At 39.7% G+C, this 25,340-nt stretch overlaps 2 protein-coding genes across 2 annotated transcripts in view; both read right to left on the reverse strand.

Moving 5' to 3' along the window:
• On the reverse strand, positions 1–22,213 carry LOC134650404 (cyclic GMP-AMP synthase-like receptor). Its single transcript, XM_063505360.1, has 9 exons — positions 22,082–22,213; positions 18,147–18,499; positions 13,343–13,544; positions 9,076–9,293; positions 7,978–8,113; positions 7,347–7,478; positions 5,502–5,645; positions 3,048–3,247; positions 1–175 (listed from the first exon to the last, which is right to left on the reverse strand). Exons 1-9 carry the CDS (start codon positions 22,211–22,213, stop codon positions 4–6), a joined length of 1,689 nt encoding a protein of 562 aa, XP_063361430.1. The 3' UTR covers positions 1–3.
• Positions 18,415–25,340, reverse strand: part of LOC134649982 (cyclic GMP-AMP synthase-like receptor) — an 18,622-nt gene continuing 11,696 nt past the window's right edge. Inside the window, exons 5-7 of the mRNA XM_063504797.1 lie at positions 24,044–24,196; positions 22,082–22,243; positions 18,415–18,499 (exon numbers count right to left, since the gene is read on the reverse strand). Of these exons, the coding sequence (XP_063360867.1) occupies positions 24,137–24,196 (60 nt within the window). The 3' untranslated portion in view covers positions 18,415–18,499; positions 22,082–22,243; positions 24,044–24,136. The remainder of the gene's footprint in view (positions 18,500–22,081; positions 22,244–24,043; positions 24,197–25,340) is intronic.

A 25,340-nucleotide genomic window follows, 5' to 3' on the forward strand; every position in this document is an offset into this window, starting at 1 on the left:
AGGTTAAATCTTTAATAACTTCTTTTTATATTCCTTAAACTGACTCTCTGACATCAAGTACTTCGCAACCATTTTATACTCCGAAGGATCTTCTAAAACTTTAATAAATCTGTTTAGTTTTTTCGCGTAACCGTCTAGGATGGACTCGTCTATATTGCCTATGAGATTATAGTCTATATTCCAAAAGTCCGAGGTGCGACGACTTGGTAATGAAATATCCGAATACGAAGATTTAATTATCTGTCACACAGGTCACACGCCTGGCAAATATGGAGTCGGATTCATAATAAAACCATATCTCAAGCAACATATAGAAAGCTACATTGGACTATCTGAGCGAGTTGCTCTACTGAACATGAGCTTCCCAGATAAACAGATTTCTTTAATACAAGTCTACGCACCTACCGAAGCGGCACCCGAAGAAGAGGTCAACTCTTTTTATAATACCATAAACGAAGCGATCAACACTGCGCACAAGGATTTCATACTAATGGGAGATTTTAATGCAAAAATTGGTCAACCTGAAACAAATGAATCTCTTGTTACAAAACAATATGGATATGGAGTGAGGAACACCAGAGGTCAAAAACTAGTGGAATTCGCTTTAGAAAACAAACTTGCTATCATAAATACTTTTTACAAGAAGAAACCCAAACTTAGATGGACTTGGTGCTCTCCAAATGGGCAACATAAAAATGAAATTGACTTTATACTCTCAAACCAACCACAAATATTTCAAAACATAGGGACACTAAACATAAACTACCCATCAGACCACAGACCACTCCGAGCAGTAATATCACTTACAGTGCCAATCAAAAGCAGAGCTAGATACCAAAACAAACAGTACAGTCCTCTTAGCAACGAAGAAGAAATACTAGCTTATAAAGAGACCTTAGAAAAACACATAACTGTCCTACTAGCGAATAAACAAAAAGACACGGTGCAATCTTTACACGACAAATTAATACACTCAATCCAAAGCAGTCTACCAAGCGTATCTAAAACAAATAATCCGACTACTAAGAAAAACATAATTTCAGAACGCACAAGAAACCTGATGGAAAGAAAACAAAATCTACAAAAAACAAAAAATAAAACTCGAACAATGAAAAATGAGCTTAAAGCACTATACAAACTAACAAGCAAGTACATAAAACTGGACTATCAGAAACATAGAACTACAACACTCGAAAAGCACTTAGAACTAAAAGGAAGCTTAAAAAAAGGGTACAGAGAACTGAGAACAAAAAAGACATGGATTGAAGGTTTAAAGGCTCAAAGTGATACAAAATATGACCGCAGTGAGATCATTAATATTGCAACAGACTTCTACAGAACTTTATATGCTTGTGCCGCAAACAAAGTACCAGAGATAGAATTCCCGAGCCACAGCAATGTCATAGAAATAGATCAAACCAAACCAAATGTAGCGCAAATAAACGATAAAGAAATTATAGATGCCATTCACAAATTGAAACCAGATAAAAGTCCAGGAGCTGACAATGTTACAAATGAGGCTATAAAGGAAGCCCAAGATATTTTAGTGGCACCACTACAAAGACTATTTAACAAAATACTAGAGACATATGAAACGCCGTCACAATGGTCTAAATCTGATATTATTCTATTATATAAAAAAGGAGACCACAAGGACATCAGCAATTACAGACCCATTAGTCTACTACCAGCAACATATAAACTCTTCTCTACAATCATCAACCAAAGATTAAGAGTCACACTGGAAAAGAAACAACCTATCGAACAAGCCGGCTTCAGAAAGGGTTTCTCGACCATAGATCACATACACACGTTAGAACAAATCATTGAGAAATACCAAGAATTTCGACGACCATTATATATTGCGTTCATCGACTACCAAAAAGCATTCGATACTGTCTCTCATGAAAGTATTTGGACAACCTTACAGGATCAAAACGTAGAGATAGAATACATAAGCATATTAAAGAATATATATACCAAGAGCACAAGCAGAATAAAGCTAGAAAATATTGGGCCAAGTTTTCCAGTGGAAAGAGGAGTGCGGCAAGGGGATCCCCTATCCCCAACAATCTTTATAGCGGTACTAGAAAACATCATTTGCAAACTAGATTGGAAAAACAAAGGCTTACTTATCCAAGGCAAATATCTAAGCCACCTCAGGTTTGCAGATGACCTAGTGCTACTAGCAGAATCAGCCCGCAATCTACAATACATGATTGAAACCCTACACAATAGTAGCAAACAAGTAGGCCTTGAGGTAAACATTACTAAAACTAAAACCATGTCAAACTACAAAAAAATAAATATAACATTAGACAGCAAACCATTAGAATATGTTGATCATTATATATATTTGGGGAAACAGATTGGGTTCAGCAGCACAAACAAAGAACTAGAAATAGAGAGGAGAGTTAAAAGTACATGGAACAAATACTGGAATTATAAAGAAATATTCAAAAGTGAATTGCCAATTACATTAAAAAAGAAAGTCATGGATACATGCCTTATACCAAGTTTAATTTACGCATGCCAAACATGGAATTTTACCGAAAAGGCAAAAAATAAAATAATCACATGCCAGCGAGGAATGGAACGCAGCATGCTGAATGTGAAAAAGATATATAAGATAAGACACAGCACAATAAGAGAAAAATTAAAAACAATTGATGCTCTTGCTCAAGCAAGAAAGTTAAAATGGAGATGGGCTGGACACGTGGCGCGTCTGAAAGACCGCAGATGGACAAAAACAGTAACAGCATGGAAAGGGCCTGATGGCAAACGCCGACAAGGAAAACCAACTGCACGCTGGGACGAAGACATAAGAAAAATCGCCGGGCCGAACTGGCAAAAAACTGCTCAGGACCGAGAAAAATGGCTAGCTTTGGAAGAGGCCTTCACCTAAGGGGTTCCTGCTTATAGACTAAGTAACTAAAATACTAACAACCAAATAAATTAAAAACTAATATCTAACTAACCAAACATACATTCATATAACATATTTGTAGCAGGAAATAAAAGGCTTTTTATTTTTATTTTATTTTATTTTATTCCAAAAGTACGGGATGTTTTTGGTCTCCAGATTTTGATGAAGTCTCTTAACCATGTGTATGAAGAGTGTAGCGGGAGCGTTCCTGCTCCAAAAATCTGGATCATGTTCTTGTTCGATGGACTCATGGTAGAACATGGTCTTGATGTAGTAGCTTTCTATTTTGTCCATGCCTTGGGAGTCCCGGAGCTTCTTGATCTAAAAAAAATCGATTAAAGGTGACAGTCCATTTCCAACCGCAGCTGCACTACTGTTCATTTTACTATGGAAATTGACAGTAACAGCGACGCGTTCAGTACCAGTAGTGCAGCTGCAGTCAGAAATGGAATGTTACCCTAAGTCTTTAAGTAGTTTTATATTGTCAGTTAAACGAAAAAGGCAGTTACAGGCAAAAGGCCGAACAACTGACAAGCCGATATCGTCCGGCGGACCGATCCTCAGTGAGGCAAATTAGTTTAGTTGCAGATTTTGGTATTGACCAGCTTGACTTCGGAAAGGCAACCAACAGTGCTAGGTATAACAACTGATCTAGGCGAGTATAGCGGGTTTATTTACCCTGATACAGGCGTGGCTCACTCCGCGATTGCGTCGCGTCGCTACAAGTACATGCGGCCCACACCAATGTTGGTGTCTAGCCATAGTAATTGCCGCGCACCGCTACGGAACGGACGCCTGCTCGCGCTTGCGCCACCTAGCGGTCATGTCTGTCGTAATAGACGCGTTTTGTTAGAGAGTGAATCTTCTGTACCTAGTACATACCTACTATTATTTATTCTGTGCCTGATATGTCAGGATTTTTGGTCCTTTGTCAGGGTTGCGGGAATATTTGACGGATTAGTTAGTTTAGTTTATAGTTTATAGAATCTTCATCGATCGATCGATACACTGCGGCATGATCAATCGATTGAATTCGGTGCTCCTACATATCCGGCAATAGGGAAGATTACGCAAAACTCTGCGTAGGGGGCGCCACTACCACAATCCATCACAATCGAAGGGTCTACCGCGAAACAGAAAATCTAAATTTCGTTATCTAACCTGTCTATCACTCTTGCATATTGGAGCGTTAAAGAGGCAGATAAATAAAATTAGATTTTCGCGTTTCCCGGGTTTACAAAGATAAAACAAACGGCCTTGATGCATCAATGTCATATTATTTTATTGTCTGTGAAAACTTGTCAAAAACAGTTTGTATACCTAATTTAATTTACTCTCTATGGTTTACGATGGGTAGGCTGCACTGGCGGCAGATCATTGCAGTATCCCCTATTATCTAAAATAGCATGCCATTTATTGCAACGTTTGCAAAAGGCTTAACACATTCAGTGCCAGCGCGAGCTACGAGCGTAGCCGATAACACGGGGAAAACGGTAGGTATGTAGCAAAAAGCGACTACGAACAGTGAACTCCCCTAGTGAGTCGCTGGCACTGAATATGTTAAATGTTTTACGTCACCCTAGGCTCGTAAGTGGGTCTCACTTCCTGGCCATGGCAAGACGTAAAACTTTAGACAAACCACGGGCGGTAATAGGGATGTTGACAATTTTTTGGAACTGGTTTAATTTTGTAGATAGACACGTAATAATTACAGAAAAAATATAAAAAAAATATATTCATTAATTTTAAATAAAAAAACATGTATAATAAGTTTCGTGTTTAAATTTCGCGCCTAAACGCTCCAAACTGTCACGTGACCGTGATGACGTAACGGCGTTTTAAACAAACTGCTGTCAGTGCCACAACAAGAGTTAGCGAATTCCAAGCGATTTTTTTTAATTCCTCACCGTAAACAAACATGACAGTCTGACAATTTTTTTTAAAGCCTTAACACACTACCGCATCGGACAGCGACCTTCTTTCTCGCTCTAACTTATAGCTGAGTCCTTAACGCACCACCTTACACACTATCGATTCGTGCGCCGCACCGCACCAAGATCGCGTTTCGGTACGATAATCTGTAGACATTTAGGCAGGTTTTATAACTTGTCTTTGGTGATTCCACTGTGATTACGTCACGCGCTCCGGTTGGCGTTTGCAGTCACGTGATACTGGGCATTATTTTAAATACTTTTGATTATTTTTAATTAATTTATTACGCATATTTGTGACGTCCCACGGATAAAGGTACCTTATGGCCGTTGGCGCTTACGCTATTATTAACGCTGCTCCGCCGCCGCGCGCTATTATTATTGCGGCGCTATGCGACGTAAGCGCCAAGTGCCATAAGGTACCTTTTGCCGTGGAACGTCACATTTACACTTGCAAAATATGTATAATTTTCCGCGTTCTAATATTCCCTGCTATGGTAAAAACATAACATGTAAATATATTCGCGATTCATGTCAACATCCCTATTCGTAAAGCCCCAGATCGCATATCACAACACCTGCGATTCTGGAGCATTCACGAATTCACCTCCCTAGGTATGTAATGTACTATGTATATAGTATACCAGTCGGATGGCCTGTTTCATGTACAAGAGGTCCCACCCCTGCAGCTGCAGGGGGCGCCGCCAGGCCGCCCCCTCGTCGGGTCCACCTTTCATGGGTTTAGGGACCACCAAGAAATTTCCTTTCTTACGTCGCTTGCTCGGCATCTGTAGGAAATTACAAGCAAGGCTCGGAACCGGTTTTTTCTTCATACAGAAAATACCGGTATTATTTCGTTCTTTTTCGTTCTTTGGTTTATTATTTCATTTTTAATGGGACAATCTAATAATACGAAGGTGTTACCTAAATACATGATTCATGCCTACGTAAAGAGCATACAATAATTAATAAAAAAATAAGTTCAGAAACTAAAACCCGACTACTGTAAATCGCGCTCTAAAAAGTATGAAACAAGATAGAATTCTTATCTGAAATTATCAAACAAAAAATATTATAAATGTTATATTTTTTTAATAAAAATATACAACGTAATATAATTTACTTTTTTTTAATATATTTACAGAGATATTCAAAGGATCGCCGTGGTCGTATGCCACGATTATAAACTTTAAGGTAAAGTGGCATACGACCACGGTTATCCTCAGAATCTCTGTAAATATATAAAAAAAAGTAAATTATATTACGTTGTATATTTTTATTTAAAAAAATATAACATTTATTTATATTTCCTGTTTGATAATTTCAGATAATTATTCTATCTTGTTTCATACTTTTTAGAGCGCGATTTATAGTAGTCGGGTTTTAGTTTTTGAACTTATTTTTTATTTAATTAATTTTGGGGTCATGATTTCGTTACTAACAATTTAAAGTCACTTTATATATGAGGCCGCCGAAGGCTCCCGGTTTTGAAACGCGTACAGCGTGCCTCGTATGTCGGGCTACGCCCGACTCTTTTAGTATGAGGGCGCCGAAGGCGCCCGGCTTTGGAACGCGTACAGCGTGTTTTGTATATCGGGCTACGCCCGACTCTTTTAGTATGAGGGCGCCGACCCGGCTTTAAAACGCATACAGCGTGCCTCGTATGTCGGGCTAAGCCCGACTCTTTTAGTATGAGGGCGCCGAAGGCGCCCGGCTTTGGAACGCGTACAGCGTGTTTTGTATATCGGGCTACGCCCGACTCTTTTAGTATGAGGGCGCCGACCCGGCTTTAAAACGCATACAGCGTGCCTCGTATGTCGGGCTAAGCCCGACTCTTTTAGTATGAGGGCGCCGAAGGCGCCCGGCTTTGGAACGCGTGTTTTGTATATCGGGCTACGCCCGACTCTTTTAGTATGAGGGCGCCGACCCGGCTTTAAAACGCATACAGCGTGCCTCGTATGTCGGGCTAAGCCCGACTCTTTTAGTATGAGGGCGCCGAAGGCGCCCGGCTTTGGAACGCGTACAGCGTGTTTTGTATATCGGGCTACGCCCGACTCTTTTAGTATGAGGGCGCCGACCCGGCTTTAAAACGCATACAGCGTGCCTCGTATGTCGGGCTAAGCCCGACTCTTTTAGTATGAGGGCGCCGAAGGCGCCCGGTTTTGGAACGCGTACGTACAGCGTGCCTCGTACGTTGGACTAAAGAAAATTGCACCTCAATTTTTAGGAAAACTGTATTTTAAATACTTTACTCAGCGAAGTTAAGATAAATATTTTGTTAACCAATCAACAAATAGCATACAATTTTTGACAGATACATTGTGAATTTGTAAACTACATATTAAGGTGCAATTGAGTCCAGTCCAGACCAGGGCCCGCACCCGGACTGTGGGTCCTAGACGACCAGCATAGGTATATTATAGTGGCTGTCTGTTAGTCTCAGGGTGTACGGCTGGGCTGCCCCTAAAATGTCCTTTATGGTCACTAACCCTTGTGCTATCCTTGTCAAGGAACTCGAGTGCCGGGATCAGGTCCACGTCCAGCCGGAACCCGCTCTGCGGGTCCTCGACGATCAGCGTGTAGGACTGGCTGTCCGCCAATCGCAGGGTGTACGTATCCCCCTAAAAAATTTAATCACAGTATTTATTTAATCATGATCGGCATTTTAGGGATTTTGATTGAATGTGTTTGGCAATAAGGGCCCTCCACACTCATGCGCGAATCACGCCGCGAACGCGAGTGTGGCGTCGATTTCGCACATTGTTCACGCCTTCGCGCCTTCTTCCCCGTTTTTTGTCGGTTTTTTGGCCCGCTTCAAAGAGGGTGCGAAGCGCGAACTTTCAAGACTCCACATTAAGCCCCCTCCATACTCGTGCGCGAATCGCGGCGCGAAGTCGCGAACGCGAGTGTGTAGTCAAGTTGATCTAAAAAAATTACTGAGGGGCATAGCTGTGGTTAATATACCTACATCAAATTGCGTAAAAATAATGTTATTATGTTATGCGAATATTTCCATAAAAGAGAATGGGAGCCCCCATTCTACGTTTGTATAGAGAAGCGGCCACTATCGTTTTAATTAGTTCAAACTACATATCTCATAAATATAAATTAAATGATTACCTCAACCATTATCATAGTCATGGCGAACGGGAGGTTATCTTCAGTCACATCGAAGAGGTTCAACGCTTTGTCGACTACGCTCTTGTACCAGTCCATGAACAGGGAGCGGAGCAGATAGTTGTCCTTGTCTAACCATCTGTAAAAATAGAGAAAGCCGGCACTGACAGTTGTTATGTAGGAAATTCATTACTCCCTATTATGCGCGTATGGGGCCAACTTTTTAATTTCAAGCGCTCGACTCGACTGTCACAAAAAAATCTAAACTAGGTGAAACTGCGTGATTAAATTGTTTATACGTGTTGACGCTAGATGAAATTGACGTCGTCCTTTTTTTCTGATCAAATTGTCAATTTGATCATCCCGTCTGTAACGGCCTTAATTCTACAAGTTGAGGCTTCTAAAAACGTTGCAACAAATGGCATTACATATGCACATTAGATAATTTCCGGCTAAGTAGGAGCAACGAATTCAATCGATTGATCCAAAGCAGCAATGCAAACGACACTTTCGTCAGCTAAAGGCCCCAGTAAAGGTACACAGTGGTGAAGGATGGGCCATGCCATCCCACGCCGGCGCCGGCGCCATTGTGTACAGGGGCAATGGTATACAATGGCGGACGACCGGCCGTCAGTTGTCAGCCGTGGTGGGCAATCGGGAAGTTGTCGGTTTTTTTGGCACACTTCAAAGGAATAGTGGCGTACCGTGGCCTGTGGTGTTCACACAGTCGCCATTGTTTGTTTAGTTTGACGTAAATACTACTAAATACGCTGTCAGTTTGACAGCTGGCTGGAGAGACCCGCTGTTGTGTATATTGTATGTATATGTATATGCACCATATGCACCATTGTGTGAACACCTACGTGATGTTAGCCTACAGTTGCGCATTACAAAGCATGGCTTGGCATGGCCATTCCTTCACCACTGTGTACTGGGGCCTTAAGAGAAACACGGAAATAACATATATTGACTTTCTCGGCCTGTTCTAGCATAAAGTTTCCGGCGACCGGATAGATAGGTGAAATGAAATGGATTATTCATTTAACATGTTCATAACATACAGTAAAGTATAGGTAATAGATGTAATAAGCGTTAACTAACCTGTGAGCAGTTTGTATTATCTGCCATTCTCCTTCCCTATCCAGCAAGTTTTGCAACTGGTCTCCAATATTCAGCTTCACAAAACCGGGTGCCACGTCCTGTATGACGTCACCATGCGCAGGCTCATGCGTGTTGACAGGCAGGCCGATGACGATTTCCATGTCGAGGTCGTCCGGCTTGTTGATGCGTAGCCGGTCTTTTCTACCCTCAAATCGGACCTGGATTCAATAAATTTTTCGTGTTCTTATTGTGTTTGGACTTTTTAGGGTTCCGTACCCAAAGGGTAAAAACGGGACCCTATTACTAAGACTTCGCTGTCCGTCCGTCCGTCCGTCTGTCACCAGGCTGTGTCTCACGAACCGTGATAGCTAGACAGTTGAAATTTTCACAGATGATGTATTTCTGTTGCCTCTATAACAACAAATACTAAAAACAGAATAAAATAAAGATTTAAGTCGGGCTCCCATACAACAAACGTGATTTTTGACCGAAGTTAAGCAACGTCGGGCGGGGTCAGTACTTGGATGGGTGACCGTTTTTTGCTTGTTTTGCTGTATTTTTTGTTGATGGTGCGGAACCCTCCGTGCGCGAGTCCGACTCGCACTTGGCCGGTTTTTTATATACCACGTCATGGAGCATATGGGGCATTATCTATGAAAAGGGACATTATAGTCGATGGCGCTTACGCCGCACATCGTCGCGGGGAATTGTATTTATATGTGGGAGCACCGTTAAAATGGCGTAAGCGCCATCGACAGTAAGGTCCCTTTTCATAGATAACGTCACATATATATATAAAGCCGCGTATCCACCTGCGTACCTGAGGCACGCGGTTAAGCCGGTTGAGGCAGAACTCGGAGCGAGACAGCCGCTCGAACCGAGGCTGCCTCTAGTGGATACGCGGCTCAAAAGGTTCTACGTATAAGACGCTTTTCTAAATTGGGGAACTGAAAACAATACTAACATCTGTTGTCCGAAGACGGATAGGAAAAATTTGGAGATTTTTTTTTGGTTTGAAAGGATCTACTGCAGTGGGTATTGTCATCAAGAATGATTGGATCATGGATAACTTCGGTATTTTTATAGTAATCGAGGAGAATAGTAATACTGGATATATTGATATTGAATTTATGAATAAATAAAAATAAATTACTGAATATAATATATAGGTACTGATGTTACCTCGAAACCTAATTGGTCTGTAAGGGCGTTACAGACCAATGTTTGAACAGTCAGCAGCAGAAGTTGCTAAGCGGGCGAGGTGTTCAAAATTACCTTGACACTCTTATTCTCTTAACAATAAAGTCGCGACAAGATCATTTTGAACACCTGGCCCGCTTAGCAACTTCTGCTGCTGACTGTACAGACCTACAAGTTAACACATTCAGTGCCGAAAACCAGACTATCGGGTATTTTATGTGATAGGCAGATGCGTGTATCTACACGTAGCTCACGTAGTGCACGTAAACCACGTAGTGGATGCTAAGCGAATTAATATACAGATAAAACACCTCTCCATCCGATAAGGGTTTTCCTCTTCAAGACACGTAGGTTAACGATATATATGGTTGATCATTAGAATGACGGGGGAGATTGGTGGTGACTTGTATAGTGACAGGATATAAACTATAATACAGGAACCCGAGTTTAGTGTCTTCTCCCATCCCGGCACTCTGCCTATTTCATGGCGACCGTGGACATGAATTCTGCGTGAGGATACTGCGAGTATAAAATCATCATGGACGACGACAGTGAAGAGGACTTTGAGGACGAGTCGGCGGCGTCGAGCTTACCCAGTGATTTATTGTTTTGTTAATGTGGGTAATCAACGTACCAAGATGAGTGGTCTAAAACGGAAAATGAGATTATAATGATAAACGAAGGACAATGTTATGGTGACCGCGGCCAGTATCAACATCGGTTTATTGGCTTCGGCGGGTTTGGATTGGTCGGAGGTCCGGGATGTCGTCGGCTACGCGTCGAGGTACGCATTGCTGCCGGGTGCTGGGAGTGGAGCGTCGCGTCGCGTCGAGCGAGGTGAAAATTATTAAGGGTATTTTGAGTGATTATTTTTATTTTTAATGTGTGTGAATTATTTTTCTACTTAGTTAACTTTAAGGAATTATTAGAAGCATTGCGTGTTTAAAAGTAGAAATAAGTTATTGGCAGGAGATAATGTTTTTGTGTATTTATTAGTTAAAAATAATTGTAAAAAAGAAGTTGCAGCTGTGGATTTTAAAAGTCGCGTTTAAAACGGTAGAAACTTTAAACGGTAGGTACTTTTGGAGATTCAGGGTAATAGTATGGTCGGATAATTACCGATTTTTATTTAAAGACGCTTCTTTATTTGCATTCTAAAAATGATTGTATCGAATTTATTTCTGCACACTCAAACTATAATCGCGGTATTAGTGCGAGTCAACAAGGTCGAGGACGGGTGTTTTCGCGAGTAGGCAGAAATCATGTAGTTTCTGTAGGTCAGACGGATAGTGTAATGTCAATGTTATTCAGCACGTGATTTAGGTAGATGACATACGTATGTAATGAATTTGTTTTTTTTTCGTGTCTAACGAAGATTAGGTAATTATTTGATCTTATAATACTAGTTATCACGTACATAGATATAACTTGTTTAGAAAGGAAGTTATCAAGTTTAGTTTTCTGTACGGATTGTAAATAAATAAATAATATATGTTAAAGGATTTAGGATTACTGGTTGAGGATTCTGACGGATTATACTTAAACAAATAAACTGGACATGACACTCTGATACTACGTCTTTGGAGCTTGACCAGCCTAGAGTAGTAGATATCATGAAAAGGAAACAGGAATATACGGGATTAATAGTTTGCTGAAGTAAATAATTTAGGGCACTGACGAGATTGATGGGAGATCCGAAGCGAACCGGTAAAAATGATACTAATGATGTTGTTTGTGTAAACTCTGCAATTTGCATAAACCAAGATTCTCTATTAACGAAGGCACGCTTAAGACGTAGCGTTACGAGACTTGGTTATACTGTGCAAAAGTTAAAAAAAATGATACTGATAATGTTGTTGTGTGAACTCTACAATTTATATGAATCAAGATTCTCCATGAACGAAGGCACGCATAGACGTATCGTTACGAGACTTGATTATAGTATGGGAAGGTCCCAAAGTAGACATTAGGATTACTTATGGCTCTTTGTGGAAAAGTTTAAATATAGTAGAGTTGTTATGTATTGAAATGAGCTCAAGTAAAAAGTATGTTACAATGTTAACTAGTTAATGTCTTTCGCGCGGGACATGATGAATTACCTAGGTTATGTAGGAACTATTTAGTTTTTACTTATAAACGGACTTACCGATCGGGAAATGATTTAAAGGATTATGACTGTTACTAACTAGTGGATATGCTGGTAGGACTAGAATGATTAACGGTATACAGAAGAGGTACGAGTATTGTTGGGAAAACTGGATTATGTAAAACGATGTAAAGATTGTCAGGAGCAGAAGTTTAGCAGTAGTGATTATGGTTAATAATAACATAATTATGGTTATAATTTATGACTACTTATCACAGCTACAGCATCTTTTGAGGAGGAATTTTTAGATTAGTTGGACTTGGATAAAACACGATATAAGTATGTTATAACTTTGAAATGTGAAATATTACTTGTGAAATGCAATGGTGTGTTAAAAATAATTTAATTATAAAAAGAAATTGTAAATCAAGCATTGTTAATTTTAAGATAGGAGATTTAGTATTAATTAAGGACGAATGTACCTACACGAAAATAAAAAAAATTTGTATAGAGTCATTTTCAGAGGGAGGGAACCCCTTACCTTTTCAGGGGAGGTGTGATAGGCAGATGCGTGTATCTACACGTAGCTCACGTAGTGCACGTAAACCACGTAGTGGATGCTAAGCGAATTAATATACAGATAAAACACCTCTCCATCCGATAAGGGTTTTCCTCTTCAAGACACGTAGGTTAACGATATATATGGTTGATCATTAGAATGACGGGGGAGATTGGTGGTGACTTGTATAGTGACAGGATATAAACTATAATACAGGAACCCGAGTTTAGTGTCTTCTCCCATCCCGGCACTCTGCCTATTTCATTATGATTTCGTTCCCAGGCCGGACGACCCGATATTCGGGATCGTGGCACTACATCATTATATAATCTGTGCTACAGCTTTATATGAAGAAATTTTTGTGGCCTAGCGCGGATGTCTTGTTTGGCTGGGTGGCACTGAATGTGTTAAAATATACTCACTAAGGAATACCGCTCATAGTATGGGTCCACCTGCTTCATCAGATCGTTAAACTTTAAGGACACAGCTTGGAACACTTTGAAGTATTTCGGAAAATGCTGGTCCCTCACCGGCTTGTCTCTCACTTCGTATATGTCACGAAGTAAGCTGTTCAAATTTCTTACTGGGTTTTTCGGATTTTCTTGAGGTTTCGAAGTGTGGACTCTGGTAAAAAGACATCATGAGATTCATTAACCTTTTCCACGCCGTGTCAAACACAAAAGCTGTCACTCAGACGCCACATCATTGAAGTGTCAAAACTGAAGTTCAACTTTATGTATATGCACGTGGTCTGTGACCGATTAATCGGTCTTTGGCGTTGAACCTACGGTGCGGATATATCGGTCATTGGCGTCGAAAAGGTTAAGGATTTCTTTGCGTGTTCCATTTTCGAAAACTTTTGGCTGTGGCGGCGATTCCAGTATTCGTTGCGGATGGCACGCCTATCGTACGTGTCATACGCAACACGTTAAAACACAAAAACATTGATGACACGCCTGTCGTGCCATCCGCATCGAGACGGTTAATGACTTGTAATTTCAAGTTTAAACTGATACAGTTGTATAACAGTCAGCAGCAGAAGTTGCTAAGCGGGTGAATGTTCAAAATGATCTTGACGCAACTTTATTTAAGGGAATAAATCAAGAGCGTGTCAAGGTAATTTTGAACACTTCGCCGGTATAGCAACTTCTGCTGCTGACTGTATAAACTATAGGTATTTGTTATTTAATCAAACTCAGCTTCAGCTATACCTACGTTACTGTGCGCGATGATAGCGGTAATGATTATTTATAGTATTTATATCTACCAGCCGGCGAGCTAAGTATGTTTGTTTACGTCTACATCAATGCAAGATAGCTACAATGTAAGCCGTAATGTTAAATACATTAAAGCAAATCACTCACTCCCCAAGTAACAAAATTTGGTACTATAAAAGTCCTGAGAACGTTTTGGAGCGTACCAAATTTTGTTACTTGGGATTTATGTTGAACGTGAGTGGCTCGTTTCATATATTAAATATGACAGCAATCCCGCAAGAACAATAAAAGGAAGTATTACTATCTCACTCTAACACATCTGTATCCCGTAGGTAGGTATATACTATGAATGATATTTTTTTCACATAGAATATGGTACGGGGTCAGCTGTCATCTCCATACAATTTATAAACTTTTAATGCAAAACTGTATTGGGATGACAGCTGTCACCGTACCCAAGCTGTGTGAATAATACTGTAAGGGCTCATTTGTACGGCGCGCAAACTCGTATACGATTTTAGTTACATTGCGGACCATTAAGGTGACATCAATTCAGCCGACCGATCAAATGACGCAATGTAATGAAACTCGCATACGAGTTCTCGCACCGTCTAAATGAGCCCTAATACTGTAAGGGCTCATTCAGACGGCGCGCAAACTCGTATACGATTTTAGTTACATTGCGGACCATTGAGGTTACATCAATTCAGCCGACCGATCAAATGACGCAATGTAATGAAACTCGCATACGAGTTCTCGCACCGTCTAAATGAGCCCTAATACTGCAAGGGCTCATTCAGACGGCGCGCAAACTCGTATACGATTTTAGTTACATTGCGGACCATTGAGGTTACATCAATTCAGCCGACCGATCAAATGACGCAATGTAATGAAACTCGCATACGAGTTCTCGCACCGTCTAAATGAGCCCTAATACTGCAAGGGCTCATTCAGACGGCGCGCAAACTCGTATACGATTTTAGTTACATTGCGGACCATTGAGGTGACATCAAATCAGCCGACCGACCAAATGCCGCAAAGTAATGAAACTCGCATGCGAGTATTGCGAGTTCTTGCACCGTCTAAATGAGCCCTAATGGTACTATTTACTAAAATACTTACCGAGCCCCACTGGCCCGCAGCTCTTGAAGCTCATTTGAGTAAAAAATCTTCATTGTATTGTATCTTTCCTCTTAAGTGTGAGTTTTCATGTCGGCTCTCCATACTAGCTACTGTAATCGGTACTGATTTCTGTAAAGGTAATAAGTACATAAATAGACTTAAATATACTCTAAAACCTACTTTAAAAGACTCACGCTAGAACGGTCCGGGTCCGGGCCGAGACGCCCGACAATTCGTTCTCTAAGCCGGGTGAACGATGATCACGTGATGCTTTCTATAGAAAACTAAGTGGACCCGGACCGATCTAGTGTGAGTCATCCTTAAATAATATAATGACCGGAAAGTCATTATACCTATTATTTGATTTATAAACTTCATTAAATGAGAAGTGCTATTAAATAAAGAAACAATTAAACATAAAGGTAGTACTTACTTTGGTCCCGAAAGTATACCATAATATTACATTACCTAATTGTTTCTAATTATGTAGTTAAGACTTTGTGTGGTGTTATAATGCGGTACACGTGTTACGTCTATCGTTGCTATAATACAACTGGCAATAACATTTTGCATCTATTCTGCGAATGTGACGAAATTGTTTCATTGTTGCCAGTGGAAGAAAAAGTTACATATTAGGGTAAGTTATACGTCAGACACGGTAGATGTTAGATGTTACATCTCACTTCTACGTATAATACTTAGGTACGTCTCATTGCTACTATAAATAAAATTTTACCCTTTGAACGTGGCGCGTCATCGTAAATCTTGTCGTAATGAAAGGTTGATATTGTGGTTGACGGTCAAAGGGTTTATTATAAGTGAAAATAAAAGTACAATTTCAATAATTCTACATCTATTATTAGAAATATAAAAATACGAGCTACACAACTTACAAAATATGACAACTATCACCTTAAATAAGGTGATAGTACGAGGTCGGCCGAGGTGTTTAGAGTAAATTAAACAGAACTCTATTGCTAACAGAATAAGAGCGTGTAGGCGATTGAACACCTCACCCGCTTAGCTCCTTCTGCTGCTGACTGTACAGTTGCCATCAGATATATAGGAGCGGCCAAGGTGCTCAAAAATATCTGAACATGCACGTTAACGTCTTCATAATACAGGCAAATAGGCTTTGTTCAGTTATTTGTGAACACCTTGGTCGCTCTGATATATCTAAAATGAGTACATTCGTTTATGAATGATATAACAAAACGATCTGCTTGCGCGTTTATTACACTGATGCGAATCCGCACGACGCTCTGGTGTGTGAGCGAGAAAGCATAATACAGGCTACCGATGTCCCGCTCGCACACCATACGCAGCGACGAAGACCGCCTAGTACGAGATCCGACGAAATCTATTATGCTTTGTAATTATTATACCCCGGCCGGCGAGAGCAAAAATGCGTTGACAGCTTAATAGTGCGAGGACACACACTTTGGTCGATGTCGATAAAAACAACACGATGTACTGGACCACCGTTATGATATGCAGAAGTATTAATTATTGTTGTAAACAAAATTAAAACCAAGTGTTTGTATTTATTCAGTTTAAAATTGTTTTAGGGTTATTCTTAGAAACGCGTGGAGGTATCAAGATGAAATAAATAACAAATACTAATGGCTCAGTTAAAAAAAAAAAATTGTGCTTAATTAAAAGTCGACTATTCTATCGACATCCATATGTCGATAGAATAGTCGATATTTAATTAAGCACTAGGAGCAGACGCATTTTTGCTCTCGCCGGCCGGGGTATGCGAATTATCTAATAACTGAAGTAAATATTATGCATTAAATTGTGTTTTTAAACCACCACCAAAGTGCTTATAATAATCTACAAAACTATTTATAAAATGTATGTGCGATTAAAATATTTTTAGCACCATAAACTTTTGTATGTTCATTCTAATCTAATCTTAACAATTAAACATAAAATTTAATTGTTGACTTAAAATAAAAGTTGTTCCAAGGAGCTGCCACATGAAAACAAGACTGTTAGGTATAATATACATATTGTCAAAATCAAATATTAAACGATAATTTTAAGCACATATCACACACGAGCTGAAATTTTAATTGGTCACTTAATCAATTCAGATTTTTCTATAGTACCTGTCTACCTGTCCTTTTGAATGGACAATCCCTAGATCTGATCACGGAAAATCTGCATTTCTTCAGTGACTACAGATTCAGACCAGGGATGTTGCGGATGCAGATTTTTTGACATCCGCGGATACGGATGCGGATGCGGATATTTAAAGGTTCACATCCGCGGATGCGGATGCGGATGTCAAGATTAGGTACTGAGAAAACGTCAAATATTACATTTTTTGGATTTTTGTATTAAAAAAAAACGAACCGTTTAGTATTTGAGCAAGAATATAGGTGCGTTATATTTAATAAACAGTAACATGGCCGACTTTACTGGATCTAGAGTCTAGACGATTTCGTTATAGGTAATGACGAAATTACCTAGCACTTACGTCGCCGCTAAGACGTTTCTGTACCGACTTGTTCGACATCCGCATCCGCATAAGCTCCGCATCGATTTTATGCGGATGCGGATGTTGAAAATAATGCGGAAGTTCCGCGGTTGCGGATGCGGATGCGGATGTTCGCAACATCCCTGATTCAGACTGTCCTCTTATTTTCCGAAAAAAAAAATGATTTAAACTTTCACGATTATTACACATAATTAAATTGTAAAACGGGACTTAATCCCCACGTCGCCGCCGCCCGCAACGCCGTCCTCGAAACGTCGGAGGTAAATCTTAAAACTTAAATACGCAATTAAGTCCCGTTTTACAATTCGATAAAAAAAAACAGGACTTGCGAAGTGTATGCCAATTAAATGCCATTAAATGCGCAATATTTTCTTCCTGTACAACTGAAACTGGCTCTCCGTCAACAAAAACTTCGCAACCTTCTTATAGTTCGACGGGTCATCCAAATTATTCAAAAACTTGACTAGTTTCCTGAGCTGATTTGCGTAGCTGGTTAAAGTCGAGTCATGAATGTGTCCTATCAAATTATTGTCTGGGTTCCAGAAGTATGGAATGTTCTTGTTTTCCATGTATTGTAGAAACTTCTTGACCATGTGTATGAAGAGGTCTGCGCGGCTGTTTCTGCACCAAAAATCTTCGTCTTGCTCTCGTTCGATGGCCTCATGGTAGAATATGGTCTTGATGTAGTAGCTAGCAATGTTGTCCATGCCTAAGGAATCGCGGAGCTTTTTTATCTGAAAAAAATCATTTACAGTACATATGGGGCTACTTTACCGCACTAGTGCGAATACTGCGAATAGGTAATTCGCACTTGTATCGTAATGTACAGTCACGCTCCGTGATTGTTAGCTAAATTGGACATTCCATAGAGTAAGTATGGAACAACCAATTTAGCTAGGACCATAACTGGCGTAACAATCGCGGAGCGTGATGGTACTAATCTATCTATCTAATCTAATACCTTTAAACGAGCAATTCTTGTATATTTATTTATATATCGATTAGAGATAAACGATCACGTAAATTAAAGATGCTCAATGTACGGCATAGGTAAAACGATAGATTTCATAAAATATTATAGGAATGTAGCGAGGTTGACTGCGACACTTTCCAATTCAAATCTAACTGACGGTTCCACTCAGGATGCTATCTCATTTCGGGCTGTCCTCAAAATCAGCCAGAAACCAATCCATTAAAGAAGCTGTTCAGGTCATTCATATAAAAGTCACTGTATCGCAGTCAAACACACTCAAGCATAGACTATTTCAATACTTGACATTCCATCAAACGCAACGTCATAAATTCATAATAGACGGTCTGCGACATATATATGTCGTAGTCAGATCGTATAATCCGCCGTATTACATTACGGCTAGCCGTTTTACAAAACAGGGGCGTTTTGAAATGCGGCGGTTCGACGATTAGCCGGATTGTCATTGCGATACGTTCTTCAATAAGGCTTCAATACGTTTAGCCGCATCGTATCTACTATTTAGATTGTAGAGTGACCAGTTCTTTCGGTCGTCTACGTAACCGGAGTTTGACAATGTTTGCAATTTAATTTATTTTTACCATGGTCCCACCGCAGTGACATGTGTTTCTTTTCCAAAACATTTCCTTCACAACTTAAATAGACGGAGCCCCGCAAGCGGGGCTCCTATTTCTGGGCGGTTTGCCCTTCGGGCTTTTTTCCCCAAAGTGTAATGTTTTCACGGACGTCTCACTAAATCAATAGGTAGGTAGGTTAGGTTCGTTAGGTAGCTTCAGATGCCCGAAGGGCAAACCGCTCAGAAATAGGAGCCCCGCTGCGGGGCTCCGTCTAGTTAAGTTGCGAAGGAAATGTTTTTTAAAAAGAAACAGTCCGACGAACTCCAGATTTGATGGACACCCCAGAGTTTGTTGTTGTTATGTCAGGCAGCGCCACGAGTGTTAAAAATGGGAACTAAAAACTGTCAAAGCGGCGGCTAATGACTCGCTGTATTACATTACGGCTAGCCGTGTTGAAGAACGTATGGCGCCGAATACATTCCGGCGGATTTTCATTCAGCCGCATTCAATCCGGCTAATCGTCGAACCGCCGCATTTCAAAACGCCCCTGTTTTGTAAAACGGCTAGCCGTAATGTAATACGGCGGATTATACAATCCGACTGCGACATATATACAGGGTGGCCCATTTAGATCGGTCAGTATGGGAAAATTTGTAACTATTTGACATACCACGATCTCTTCTTAGGAACCATGTCATCGATTTTAGTAACAAGAAAAACTGCATTCATACATTTAATTTTTTTTTTATGTAAAATGTATTGAACAAAATGGTGGCTATTTCGAAAACGTACTAAAATAAATTAAAGGATATGAAAACAATGCATTTTATTCATTTCAGACATCATGTTTCATAGTAACATTTACTGCTTAAGACCTACACAATCGATATCTAAATAGAAATATGTAATTATAGATTTTTTTTTTTTCAAAACGTCCGGGTTCGATTCCCGAGCTGAGTACACATTTTTTTTAAATGCAGTTTTTCTTGTTACTAAAATCGATGACATGGTTCCTAAGAAGAGATCGTCGTATGTCTTATACAGGGTGCTTCCTGTAACAGGAGCAATAAATTAAATTGTAGGCTGTACTCCTCAAACTGACCAACATTTGTTCAGCAACTTTTGAAAATAACTCATGTTTTGATTTTTATTACATTTTAAAGTTTATTCTAAGACGCAATGTATTGCAAATTTTGTTATGTTTAAAGCGTGACAAGCAACGTCAAACACACTGATGTCAGCGTACATTGAAGGCAATATTTATTTTGTATGAAAAAGAGGAAGTGTAAAGGATTCATAATTTTTAAAAGTTGCTGAACAAATGTTGATCAGTTTGAGGAGTACAGCCTACAGTTTAATTTATTGCTCTTGTTACAGGAAGCACCCTGTAGTTTCAGATTTTCCCATACTGACCGATCTAAATGCGCCACCCTGTATATTTCGGGGATCTCGGAAACGATTCTAACGATTTCGATTAAATTTGCTATATGGGGGTTTTGGATAAAGATAAGATAAAGATAAAAGATAGTCTATTCAAGTAGGCATAATTACAATGCGCTTATGAACGTCAAATAAAGCTAGGTAGACCGGCTCCAACCCTACACCTCTGCCCCGAGAAGATTTAAATCCCCCCTCAATTGGAGGAGGGTATCCCAATATGGGACCGGCAACAAACTCGGCGGGACACATCTTTTCAAAAATAATTACATCTTATAATTAACATGCATTACGAGAAAATAAGGGAAAAAATACAATTTAAATTACTATAGAATTCATGCAATTATACACATAAGGTGTAATAGAAATTTGATTTAGAAAATATACATATGTACATGGAATCATACAAAATCGTAGCTCTTTCAGAAAACATATCAAATTCTTACAAAAGGAAAAGAAAATAAAGTTATTAAAAGAAATGGGAAAACATATTATATAAATCTGATTGATTATTATTAATTACCAACATATAATATTTGATGTGCTTTCCTGCTTACCTGAGCTGTGTCACCTATAACTCTATACATAATACAATGTTTTTAATTGCTACTACTTTTTATTAGTTAGTTTCTGGTTTGGACCATGCATGTTTGTCTGTCAAGTAGTCCTCGACTCTGTAATAAGCTTTTAACATCAATGACTTTTTTAAGTAATTATTAAGAGCTGGAAAGGGTAATCTTAAAGCATTCTCAGGTAACTTGTTATAAAAATGAATGCATTGCCCAACGAATGACTTTTGTACTTTACGGACACGAAACTTTCTGATAGCAAGCTTATTTCTATTTCTAGTGTTAAAGTTATGGACATCAGAATTCTTAGTGAAGGAGTCTAGATTCTTAATAACATAAATAATACTATCATATATGTATTGGGAAGCTACAGTTAAAATATTAATTTCTTTGAAAAGTTCGCTTAATGATTCACGCGCTCTTAAGTTATATATAGAACGAATGGCTCTCTTTTGTAAGACAAATATAGTCTGTATGTCAGCTGCTTTGCCCCAAACCAGAATACCATATGACATTACACTATGAAAATAACTATAATAAACAAGGCGAGCTGTTTCAACATTAGTCAGTTGTCTAATTCTCCTCACGGCGTAAGCGGCCGAACTTAATTTGTTAGCTAGTGTTCCGATATGAGGACTCCATTGTAGATTTTTGTCCAATGTTAAGGGTTGGAGGGCGAAAAATCAATCTAGCTAGGTCTTATCTCTGGGAAAACGCGCATTTTTGAGTTTTTATATGTTCTCCCAGATATTTAGTACTTACCAGTCGTATGACCTGCTTCATATGACAGGTGTCGTACATGAGCTGTTTCTCCTGTATGTGCATGGCTAGCCGCCAGGAGCGCTCCGAGTCGAGCGGGCTGCGACCCCCCTTCAGGGGCTTCGGCACCACCATGAAGAACTCCTTCTTGCAACGCTTGGGTACCTCAAGGGTAATAGTTATTTTCACCTCAGCAGCTCGAACAAGGGTACTTTGCTACTTAAAAACAGTGAGCAAAATCGCATTTTGCTCACTGAGTGAGACAAAATGAGCAAAATGCGATTTTGCTCACTCAGTGAGCAAAATGCGATTTTGCTCACTGTTTTTAAGTAGCAAAGTACCCTTGTTCGAGCTGCTGAGGTGAAAATTTAATTGTTGGTATATCTTAAGAAAACATGAGTAAATAGAGGTAAGTGATGAAGAAGGAATACATTTTTCGGGTTCTCTAATATGTTCTCACTGCTGAGGTGAAAAATGTTGTGTACTACACGAGAGAAGTTATTTACATCTCGTGCGCTTTTGAGTCCCTTACTACGCTCAAGATTCTAAATTAGATTCACTCGCTACGCTCGTGAATCTATTATAGCATCTTTCGCTTGCACGGGACTCAAAATAAGCACTCGAAGAAATATCAAACTTTGATCTCTTGTTGTACAAATAACTATTGTTTTACAAGGGGGCAAAGTTGTTGTTTAACCGCTCGTGCTAATATTGAAATCCGAGCAAGCGAAAGATTCCAAAATTGAACCACGAGCGTAGCGAGTAGTTCGAACAATGGAATCTTGAGCGTTGCGAGGGTTCACAGCACGAGGGTTAAACAAAATTTGCCCCCGAGTGAAACACAACATTTTTCACCACACCAACCTGAAGCAAATATTAAATGTAATATATCAAACAAAATCAAATCCAAATGAATGTTATTAAACATATATCATCCAAAATCATCATTTAAAAGTCAATTCTACCAGCAAACATAAGAAAACAACTCAAAATTAGCATTTGATTACTTTGCCTCACATGTGAATAAAATGCAACTTTGCTATCAGTTTTTGAAGTGCAAAGTAAGCCTTTCCGAGCTGGTGTGGTGAAAATGCATTTTATGGTTTGTTATTTACTTAATCGTATGGCATGCATAAAGAAGGACAATCAGTGTATAGCTTTGAGGTCGCTAAGCCAGGCAACCAACTCACAGGCGCGAACAAGTCCAAATCTTCAGCTGGTCCAGAATACGAGTGAAGGGGACAGCGTTGGAATATATATATGATCTGTGGTCTGCTCTTCCTGACCGCGCTCGCAGAGTGGATAATCTTTCCAACTCCATTTTTATGTCAGCGAATTTGTTGAGTTGTTTAAACGGACAATTCTTAAAAACCTTGTTATACTATTAGAAAAGCGCAAAGTCTGTTAGGGATTGCCGTGCACGTCAATTAGTACACTCGGCCGCAAAAGATACGAGGCTTCCATTACCAACCGAAGAATTTACCTAGTGCTTTCCTGAAAAAAAATCGTCAACATACGTCGTATCAATTGGCCATCGTTCTTCAAGGGATTTGAGAGCTGGGAAAGCCTCTGCGTATCTATAAGCTACTGTTTTGACTTTTCCTCCTCCACTTTGCACGGTCTTCGATATCCTCGAGAAGTCCATCCAGTATTTCTTGAACTTCCCCCTTCTAGAAGCGGAGGCTATACACAGAGAGGCGACGTGGCTATACGTCCGTAACGTAACGTTCTAGAGAACGGTAAACATCTAGACGTCACCGAACTAACTACCTAGGGCCCGTTTCTCAAAAGCTTGTAACTTGTAATACAAGCGGATGTCACTTTTTGACAGCTTTTGTTAGAAAAGGACTTCCACTTGTATTACAAGTTACAAGCTTCTGAGAAACGGGCCCCTAATAGTGCTCTTTACTATCTACTAGATACGTCACAAAAACAAGATGAGTTACTACATAATTACGTACTAACCCTTCTATATTTTTTGGCGATAGGCCAGCGATCCTCAGGGAACTTGAGGGCCGGGACCAGGTCCACGTCCAGACGGAACCCGCACTGTGTGTCTTAGATGATGAGCGTGTAGGCGGGGCCACTGGCAGATAAGCGGAGGTTGTACTTAGTCCCCTAAAATGTTATTAAAATAGTTATTTACGATACAAGTGCGGAAAAGAGGAAATTCTAAACGAGTGGCGATAAATTAAAACACGACCGAAGGGAGTGTTTTAAATCGACACGAGTTGCGAATTACCTATTCGTACGTGTATCGCACAACGTTTTACACATATGGCACTTTAAACTTTCGACATACGCACGGAAAGTGCTCTTTCCCGCACTTGTTCGAGAAAGTAGCACCATATGTACTGTAAAAGTTTTTTAGAAGCAACTTTAGAAGTAAAAGAAACTCAATTAAAATAATGCTTAAACTTAAGTTCAAAAGGGCCTATTCCCATTGTCCCCAAGTAGTAATGAAAACAAAGAAGTACCATCTGTAACCACTGGAGACGGCTAGGATGAAACAAATCTATAAGGCAACAAATTGAGAATGATTCATTCACAAAAAGTATCTATATCACAACAAATTCCCCCTGCCTGCCTGCCTCTATCTGTTGTTTTAAGCTGTATCTTTTACTCAGGTGTTCCAATAGAGAGTATTCTATCTATCTATCTAATATTTAATGGATCAGTGAAATACTGATACTGATACTAGGGCTAACTCCAGCCAGCAGATCCTGCAGCAAGGACTAGGAAGAGGAGACTACAGGGGGGAGGCGAAGTTGAGGCAAATAGCCCTGTAAGCTCGTATGACTCTGCTGATTAGTGATGGGTAGGACATCAATTTAAAATGAGTTTGTATGAGTACCTCATTTTCTAAAATGAGGTGTTACAATGTCTTACTTCAAATGAGGTGAGGTACTAGCATATTTTCAGCGTCGACTATTCCATTAATTCCAACGGCGACAAAAATATTCATCACTTCCTTTATAAATAAATAAATAGTAACATTTAATTGGAGTGCAATTCTGGAGGTTAAGAATAGAACTTTTAGGAGAAAGATAATTTTAGAATCAAGTAAAATGAATAGAGGAGTGAAGTAAGACATTTTTTCGGTACGAAGTACTGCGACAAATTAACAAAATGAGTGGTACAAATGAGGTGCCTCACGAGTGAGCGACTCAACACTACTGCTGATTCAACCTAAGCGGCATCGGGTCAGTGGAGGTGTCAGCGTCACCTCACACAGGCTAAGCCTCAAACGCGAAATCAATAA

The sequence above is a fragment of the Cydia amplana genome, chromosome 8 (genome assembly GCF_948474715.1).
Source record: "Cydia amplana chromosome 8, ilCydAmpl1.1, whole genome shotgun sequence".
Classification (NCBI taxonomy): domain Eukaryota; kingdom Metazoa; phylum Arthropoda; class Insecta; order Lepidoptera; family Tortricidae; genus Cydia; species Cydia amplana.